We start from the raw sequence: 8,449 nt of genomic DNA, 5'->3' as shown, positions 1-8,449 counted from the left end.
GGGGAGGATGCGCTCGTACACCGTCTCGCAGAGGGAGGGCGAGGGCGGGTACAGCGTGACGATCCACCGGCCCGCGCTCCGGATCCGCGGCCCGCTCGAGATGGACAAGACGTACCGCGTCGTCACGCGCGAGTACCTCGCCGAGGGCTACGACGGCTTCGAGGCGCTCAAGCGGGGCCGCGAGGTCGTGGACCACGAAAATGGCCAGCTCATGTCGGCCATCGTGCGCAGGTTCCTGCTCGGCGCATCGTACATCTGGCGCATGAAGCAGATCCGACAGTTACCCACCAACGGCGGCGGCGGCGGTGGCGGGCCTGGCAAGGCGGAGTCGGCTGCCGATGGCGACGTGACCATGGAGGATATCGGGGCCCAGGCTGCGGCCACTGGCAGGGACGAGGAGAAGACGCTCTCGAAGAGGACAAAGGAGGCCATCCTGCGCGCGCGCGCTCTGGGCCTGCTGCAGAAGGGCGCCAAGCACGGCCACGCCGACGCCATCGAGGGACAGGACAACGCCGCCACGCCGCGCAAGAAGCCCGGCGTCGGCGCGGGAGAGCGCTTCGAGATGATTGTCGACCAGAGTCCCGGGGGCTTCCGGGATGCGCTGCACATTGGCGGGTCGGAGCACCACTCGGCGTACGATCCGGTCTCGAAGCGCTTCGCCAGCGCCTCGGCCAGCAGCGGTCGCCAAGGTGCGAGACGGCAGCCGCTGCCGCGCACCTCGACGGGCGCGCACCTCCCCACGTCGCCCATTCCGGCGTCTAAGCGGCCCAAGGTGGCGAGGGCGCAGTCGGAGCATGCCCGTCGTGGAGAGGGCAGTGGCATCGACGACGACGACGACGACGACGATGGCGGAGAGGACGGGGACAAGTCGTTGGAAGCCGATGGGGCGGCCAAGGACCTCTTTGATCCGAGCGACGCGCCGACGCTCCTCGCACGCATCCGCCACCTGTGCAACCTGCTGGAGCAGGTAGGCGGCAAAGATGGACGCCTTGCCGTGCCCGCCGAATCGAGCAGCGCAGACGACACCACCACCACCACCACCACCGGCACCAGTGGCGGCGGCGGCGGCGAGGCGCAGCAGGCGACGGAGGCGCACGACGAGACGTCGGGCATCGTGCTGGGCGCGACGACCGAGGACGACATGACGTACATCCCGACGCTGTCGGCGCACAGCGCCAAGACGCACCCGACGCCGCTCTCGGACGCCATCGTGTCCGAGACGCGGTCGATCCGCTCGACGCTGCTGCGTCTCCGCGCCGCGGCCGACCGGCTCGAGGATGGCGAGATGAACGGACGCGAGCAGGACGAGACGATCGAGATGCTCCGGTCGTACCTCGACAAACAGGCCGAACTGGCCAGCCGCTTTGGCGCCACCGCCCAGCAGCAGGGGGGAGGAGAGGGAGGGAGGGGCGGGTGCGTCAATGTGGATGTCGAGGTGGATGAGGAGGATGTGGAGAGGTTCAGAGAGGCGAGCGATGAACTCGCCGTCATCTCACCGCTCGTCGATGGTCGACTGGTCGATCTGGCGCGGCAGTGACCGGCGCGGTCGAGGTCGAGGTCGATGCTGGGCCGAGGCACGGTACTGGTAAAGGCACGGGCGGGATGGGACGAGACAGGCCCAGAAGGACAGAGCGTGGCCAAGGCCCGAACGAGATGATTGGCACGCTGCCTGGCGGAGAGGGCAGGATGTGCCGCTCTGCCGCAGGACGAGAGACGGATAGAAAGGGAGTGGAATACATGACACGATCAAATCCAATCTGGTCTGATAGAGGCCGAAGTTTAGAGGTACAGAGAGCTGTGATCGGAACAAATCGCATCGCGGCGCACAATCAAGGGTGAAGATGGAGAGGAGAGAAAGGGGGAAGAAGGAAGGGTCAGCCAACATGTCCTCACGCAGGCAACCGTACGATGAGACGCGGCAAAGACGACGACGACGACGACGAGGCAAGGCACGTACGGGCTGAAGATGATGCTGCTCTTGCGCTCCAGCTTGTCCATGGCGGCTTCAAACTTTTTCTGGAGCTCCTCGTTGCCGATAGCCTTGGCGGCGCTGGCCATCTGGCGGATGAGCTCCTGGAGCCGTCGAAAGACGCGGATGATGCTGCCCTCAAAGACGTCGGTGAGCTTGCAGATTTCCGAAAACTTGGCGCCGCGGCACCACTGCAGCACGGCGTCCATCAGCTCCACCTTGAACGACGACACGTAGTCCTCCTCGACGAGCGGCAGGCGCGATTCCCGAGACACCTTGGCGATCCGCCGCGCCGTCTCTTGCATGATGCGCAGCGGCGAGGCCAGTTCTTCCTTGAGTCGCACCGTCGCTTCGCTCTACAGGTCGTTGAGCGGAAAAAAAAGGGGGGAGCCCGGGGCGGAAAGGAGCGTAACGAGGACAGATTGAGAGGGCATGGTCGTGTCAGATTGTCTGGTGGTGGCATAGCGTGCAGATCTGAAGCGGCGTCGGCGTCGGCGTCGGCGTCGGCGCCAGCGGCAGCGCCACGCGCACGCGCACTCACCTTTTCGCCAAACACAAAGCAGCTCAGCAGCGCGGCGCACTGCTCGGGCGTGAGCTCGTTAAAGACGCCGTTGAAGACCATCTCGGTGAGGAGCAGCTCGTCGCCCGTCGATATCTCGCACGCCACGCGGCCCTTTTTCTCGACGACATCGTCGGCCGTCGTGAAGCCGAGGCGGCGCAGCACGCGCTTGCGGCACTTGAGCTCGTCGAGCTGCAACACGCTGTGGGCTGCGGCAATCTTGCGCCGGATCTCCTCGACCATGTCGTTGGCCTTTTGCTTGCGGCTGTAGGCCTCGTACAGCCGCGGCAGCTCCGGATCCGTGGACAGCGCCGACTCGGACAGCCTCGTCTCGAGGATCGAGATCTTGGCGAGCAGGTGGGCAAACGCCTCGTCCTTGATCTTCATGTCCTTGATCGGGTCCAGCAGCGGCACGCCCTTGGGGAAGCGCCGCCGCACCTCGGCCAGGTTCTTGCGCACCGTCTCGCGCGGCTCGCGCGGCCGCAGATCCTTTGGCAGAAAGATGCGGATGCCCGACAGGCCCGCCACCGTCGACAGCAGCACGGGCACCACCAGCATCTCGGCCTTGGCATCGGGCGGGCACGGCTGCACGCTGCTGGCCGCGTTGGCCTTGTCCTTGCCCACCGTCGACCCGGGCGCGCAGGCGAGGAGGACGTCGACAATGTAGTGCTGCTGCGGCGGCGCGCTCGGGTCGAGCGCCTTGCCCTTGCCCGGCAGCCGCTTCTCGACGCTGACGACGCTGCCCCACCCAAAGTCGAGCTCCTCGTGCTTGACGTGGACCAGCCGCCCGGGCTGCAGGAAGGGCAGCGCGTAGCTCGGGTGGGTGATGACGGCCTGGACGTCGGACTGGAGCGTCTCGAGCTGCTTGCGCATCCCGTAGTACTCGGACACCTCGTCCTCGCGCGGCACCTCGATGGCGTCGCGGTCGGCCTCGGCGGCGGCCAGCTCGCCCTCGAGCATCGGCACGCTGGCGGCGTTCTGGAACTGGAAAAAGCAGCGCTCGAGCATGTACTCGGGCGAGATGCCCTCGACGCGCATCAGGTTGAGCACCATGTTGTAGCCCAGGTGGAAGGCCGAGTCGAGGCGGTCGGCCTCGCCCTTGACCATCGTCTTGGCGGCCGCCGGCTCGAGCTTCTCGTCAAACATCATGATGACGATGCCGCGGTCGTCGAGGCCGCGCCGGCCGGCGCGCCCAGACATCTGGATAAACTCGCCCGAGCTGAGGTTTCGGAACTCCTTGCCGTCCCACTTGCGCACCGCCGTGAAGACGACCGTCTTGGCGGGCATGTTGAGGCCGATGGAGAACGTCTCGGTGGCAAAGAGGACCTTGATCAGGCCCTCCTGGAAGAGGATCTCGATGACCTCCTTGAGGATGGGCAGCAGGCCGCCGTGGTGGATGCCGATGCCGCGCCGCAGCAGCGGCAGGATGTGCTCAATCTGCGGCAGCGAGCGGTCCTCCTCGCTCAGGTTGTCGATGGCGTTGGTGAAGACGGTGCTGACCATCTCCTTTTCGTCGTCGGTGTTGAACTCGAGCTTGGCCATCTGCAGCGCCAGCGCCTCGCACTCGCGCTTGCTGAACGCGAACACTATGACCGGATTATAATTCTTGACCATGATCATCTTGACAATCTTGTAGATGTCGCTGGGGCCCTTTGGCTGGCCGCCCTTTTTGGTCTGGCCCTTTTTCTTTCCGGCGCCGGCGTTGGCGTCGGCGGGGTCCTCGCCCTTGCCGTCTGCGAGCGCGCCCATGGCCTTCTGGAAGTTGTCCTCTCGGAAGGTGCCGCGCTCGTCGACGACGAGGTGGATGCCGTCGCCGCCCTGGGGAAAGAGGTAGTGCTGCAGCGGCGTGGGGCGGAAGTCGGTGTAGACGACGTGGCAGGGCTGTGCGTGGGTGTGTGCGATCCACTCGGCGAACTGCATGGCGTTGGGGATGGTGGCCGAGAGGAAGACGTAGCGCACCTTGCGCGGCAGGAGGATGATGGTCTCCTCCCACACGACGCCGCGGTCCTTGTCGCGCATGTAGTGGATCTCGTCAAAGATGACCCAGGCCACCTCGCGCATGATTTCCGAGCCGCGGTAGAGCATCGAGCGCAGGATCTCGGTCGTCATGACGAGGCACGACGCGCTCGGGTTGATGGTGACGTCGCCAGTCATGAGGCCGACGTCGCCAAACTCGGCCGTCATCTCGCGGTACTTTTGGTTCGAGAGGGCCTTGATGGGGCTGGTGTAGACGACGCGCTGGCCGTTTTTGAGGCACTGTGCGATGGCGTATTCGGCAACGACCGTCTTTCCCGCCGAGGTGTGGGCCGACACGAGGACCGACTCGCCGCGCTCGATGCAGTTGACGGCGTTGCGCTGGAAGGGGTCGAGCTCAAAGTTGTAGCGCTTGGCCGGCGGGTCGTTGGGGACGTGCTGGGCGAGCGGGACGTAGGGGTATGCGGGGGGCAGGGCGACCTGGTGGCGGACCGAGTGCGAGACCTTGAGCGCCTTGGCCGACGACGGGCCTGCGTCGGACTTTGAGTCTTGGTCTGCGTCGCCGGCGGCCGAGGCTGCGGTGGCGGGTGCGGTGGCAGGGTCTGCGGCGATGGAGCGGGTGGTCTCTGCTGTGAACTCGTCGGTGACTACGGTTGGGACCGGCTGTATCCTCTGCCGCTTTGTCGAGGGGCCGGGCTGAGCGTCGTCGTCGTCGTCGGCGGCGGCGGCGGCGGCGGCGGCGGCGCCGGGGTGGCCGTTGGCATCGTCGCTCTTTGTCGCACTTTCTGCTGGTGCCGGTACTGGCGCCGGCGCTGGAGAGGATGAAGAGGAAGCGGCTGCCGAGTCTGCGGTGCGCTTGTTCTTGTTCTTCCTGCCCTTCTTGGGCGAGGTGGACGAGGACGAGGGTTGGGGCTGGTCGTCTGCGTCTAGCTCTGTGATGGAGGCGCCTCCGTCTGCAGGAGGCAGAAAGTCGAAGAGGCCATCCGGATCCATGGCGGGATGATTGGGCGAGGGTCGGTAGGGTCGGGTGGCAGTGATGGGAGGTGGGGTTGGTGGCGAGCAAGCAAGCAAGGCAGGGAGCAGCCGCCATGTGCAGCCGTCAAAGGGTTGGCGGCCAGCCGGCCGGTGGGGAAAAATCAAAAAATTCCAACGGGCTCAAAGCTAAGGTGTGAGGCGGCGGCTGCTGCTTGCCTGCAGGCGGCCACACAGGGTCGGGGCGTGTGGAGTGACGGCGGCGGCGGAGGAAAAAGAAGGGGCGGCGAGTGACTAAGCAGCCGTCAGCAGGTCGACGTGGTCCGTGATCAACCCGCCGCGCCAGCTGCCCGGCCTGCCTCTGCAGCCAGACGGACCTCGACGACACCTGGCTGGCTCCACCTCGCTCGCCTCTTCCCCCCGCTCCTTCCATCCCTGCCACCGCCACCACCAACACCGCAACCACTCTCCCATCACCCTTCACAGCGCACATCGCACCAACATGGTAAGAACGCCCCCGTATCCCCGCCCGCCATCACCATCACCACCACCGCCGCCGCCAACGCTGACACCTCCACCTCTTCTCCCTGCTCCCTTGCCTTGCCCATATCATCTCCCAACCGCCCTCCCAACCGCAGTCGACGACCACACAGACGCCCGCCCCCTCTCTGGCCGTCGTGCCCCCGCCCCGCGCGGCCAACGGCGTACTCTCGACGCACGCCACCTCGCACCGAGAACACCTGGGCGTGCACGACGCGCTCCGCTTCGGCCCGCAGAACCTGCACCACACCACCAGCCTCTCGACGGCCCACCCGGCCCAGAACCGCCTGGAGAAGTGGGACGAGACGCGCGACAACCTCAACCTCACCATGCAGAGGAACCTCTTTGGCCTCGGCGCACCCGTCCGCACCCTCATGGAGAGGAGGATTGTCTCGCACGTGCGTAATGCCGCCCCGGCGGCGCTGGCTCGCGTCCCCTGCCCGCCCGCTCTCCTTGACCGGAAGGGAGAACCACCAAGGCTGATTTGACATCTCGACCGCCCGTCCTTCCGCAGAACCCCCACTTCCCCACCCAGGGCATGTCCAACCTCCATCTCGACATCCTCAACGGCAAGGACGAGACCCTCGAGCCCGTCGACTTCCTCCCCTGTAAGTGAGGCCCCTCCTGCCCTTGTCCGCCCTCGGCCTTGCCTGACCAGCAAGCGAATCTGACTTGTCCCCTCCCTTCTCCTCTTCTCCCTCTTGCGACCCCCGTGCAGCCGAGGTGGCCAGCGAGCAGCTCGACATCCACTCGCACATGGAGCGCAAGTACCGCATCTAGACGCATCGCCGCGCCTCCGCCTCTCTCCCTCGCTTCTCTCTCTCTCCCGCCTTTTCCCCGCTCCTGTACTTTTAGAGACCTTCTCTCATCATCAACCCACCGACGAATCCACACACGCACAGCCAACCCATTCGTCGAGTCAGTCGCCCGCGGCATTCGAGAGGCATGCATGCTCGATTCCCCCTTTCGGCCAGCGACAGCCCGTTTACAGCTCGTCGTGACCGCCCCTCGTCTCGCCTCCATCGGCCTCGTGGCTACCCTGCCTGGGCCCTCCATCGACGACGACCTGCTCCGGGTCGACGACGTTTCGGCTCTCTCCCCGCTTGGCCACCTCGCTCGCCAGCGCCGCCACCTCGGCATCGTAGACCGACCACTCGGGGATCTGCCTTCGTGCTCGGTCGAGTTTGGGCTCTTTGGTCTTGGGGTTGGAGCAGAGGTCGATGGTCTTGGCGTCGTCGAGCCAGGCGGAGCTGCACCACGTCTCGCACCACAGCCACTCCTTGTCGAGGGTATGGATCGGCAGGCTACCCTGCATGTTGTTGGGCAGGTCCTGATCCAGATTCGCCAGCGAGGCAGGGTCCGCCGATAGGGCCTGGTACTGGCCCCGCAGCTTGTCGCCCGCCGCGACGCGCCGGAACCGGTGCAGATCGACGACGTACAGCGCCGAGATGTGGTACGGCCGGCCGCGCAGGTACTCCTTCCAGTAGCCGTGCTTCCAGAACCGGAACCCATCCATGTCGTCGCTGTCGTCGCCCATCGGCGGATAGCCGTACACGGCACCCCCCAGATCGAGGTCGACAAGCTCCTGCAAGTCGGTTCGAACCACCTGGTCGGCATCGACGAAAATCACCTTGCTCAGGTCGAGCGGAAAGAGGGTGTCGAGGAAGAGAATCTTGTAGCCCCAGATGGTGCGCTGCTTTTCGCGCTGCGCCCGCAGCCAGTGCGGCCACGCGTACGTCACCAGCTCGTACTCGAAGCCGTACCGCTCCGCCAGGTGCGGGATAAACTCCTTGAACGACGGCGACAGAAAGTTTTCGATAAACCAGAACTTGACGCTGCTCTGCGTGTGCTTGACCACCGACAGCACCATGATGTAGGCCATCCGCTCGTAGAGGTGGCCCGACGCCACGGTGAAGATGTTGATGTCGGCGTGCCGCTTCCTCGCCACCGCCGTCGTCGATGTCTGGGAGGCGGACGAGGAGGAGTCCAGTCCGAGAGTGGTGCGGACAACGTCGACGGCCTGAGATGCGGCACGGGAAGCACCGTCGAGCGCGTAACGGAGCATCCCAACGACGCCGCCGCCGCCGATGCCGTTTGCGCCAGTCCGCGCCGCCTTCTTGACCGGCCGGCCCTCGGCATCGAGCTCCTCGAGCAGGTCCTCGGCCTCCTGGCCCTTTCTCTTGCGCACGACGGGGTAGATTTTGAGGCCGCTGAGGGTGTCGAGGGTGATGTCCTCGCCCGTCACCTCGACGCCCGGGCTGTCCCAGCCGACGTTGCCGACGCTCACCATCTCGTAGAGCTGCGAGCTGCGGCCCGGCCGGATGGCCAGGCGCCACAGGCCCGGCTGCGCCTTGAACTGCAGGTAGGCCAGGTTGGCCATGACGATGGTGTCGACGCTGCGCGAGCCGTCGGGCGTCTCGAGCACCAGCTGCAGG

At 65.9% G+C, this 8,449-nt stretch overlaps 4 protein-coding genes across 4 annotated transcripts in view; 2 read left to right on the top strand and 2 right to left on the bottom strand.

Moving 5' to 3' along the window:
* The window catches only part of PFL1_01095 (uncharacterized protein), a gene marked incomplete at both ends in the record, with an annotated part of 3,403 nt that extends 1,866 nt beyond the window's left edge, over positions 1-1,537 (top strand). Inside the window, one exon of the mRNA XM_007878595.1 lies at positions 32-1,537. Within this exon, the coding sequence (XP_007876786.1) occupies positions 32-1,537 (1,506 nt within the window). The remainder of the gene's footprint in view (positions 1-31) is intronic.
* Positions 1,538-1,779: 242 nt separating this feature from the next.
* Positions 1,780-5,495, bottom strand: PFL1_01094 (uncharacterized protein; the record flags this gene model as incomplete). Its single annotated transcript, XM_007878594.1, has 3 exons — positions 1,780-1,795; positions 1,958-2,325; positions 2,511-5,495. 3 exons carry the CDS (start codon positions 5,493-5,495, stop codon positions 1,780-1,782), a joined length of 3,369 nt encoding a protein of 1,122 aa, XP_007876785.1.
* A 95-nt stretch (positions 5,496-5,590) lies between these two features.
* PFL1_01093 (uncharacterized protein) lies at positions 5,591-6,794 on the top strand (the record flags this gene model as incomplete). The annotated part of the gene is made up of 4 exons (XM_007878593.1): positions 5,591-5,608; positions 6,113-6,412; positions 6,529-6,622; positions 6,733-6,794. The coding sequence occupies 4 exons, from the start codon at positions 5,591-5,593 to the stop codon at positions 6,792-6,794; spliced, it is 474 nt and encodes a 157-aa protein (XP_007876784.1).
* Positions 6,795-6,999: 205 nt separating this feature from the next.
* PFL1_01092 (uncharacterized protein) overlaps positions 7,000-8,449 on the bottom strand; it is a gene marked incomplete at both ends in the record, with an annotated part of 5,294 nt that continues 3,844 nt past the window's right edge. The window contains one exon of the mRNA XM_007878592.1: positions 7,000-8,442. Coding sequence (XP_007876783.1) covers positions 7,000-8,442 — 1,443 coding nt within the window. The remainder of the gene's footprint in view (positions 8,443-8,449) is intronic.

The sequence above is a fragment of the Pseudozyma flocculosa genome (genome assembly GCF_000417875.1).
Source record: "Pseudozyma flocculosa PF-1 unplaced genomic scaffold scaffold00002, whole genome shotgun sequence".
NCBI lineage: Eukaryota > Fungi > Basidiomycota > Ustilaginomycetes > Ustilaginales > Ustilaginaceae > Pseudozyma > Pseudozyma flocculosa.
This window is presented reverse-complemented; position numbering and strand designations above follow the sequence as displayed.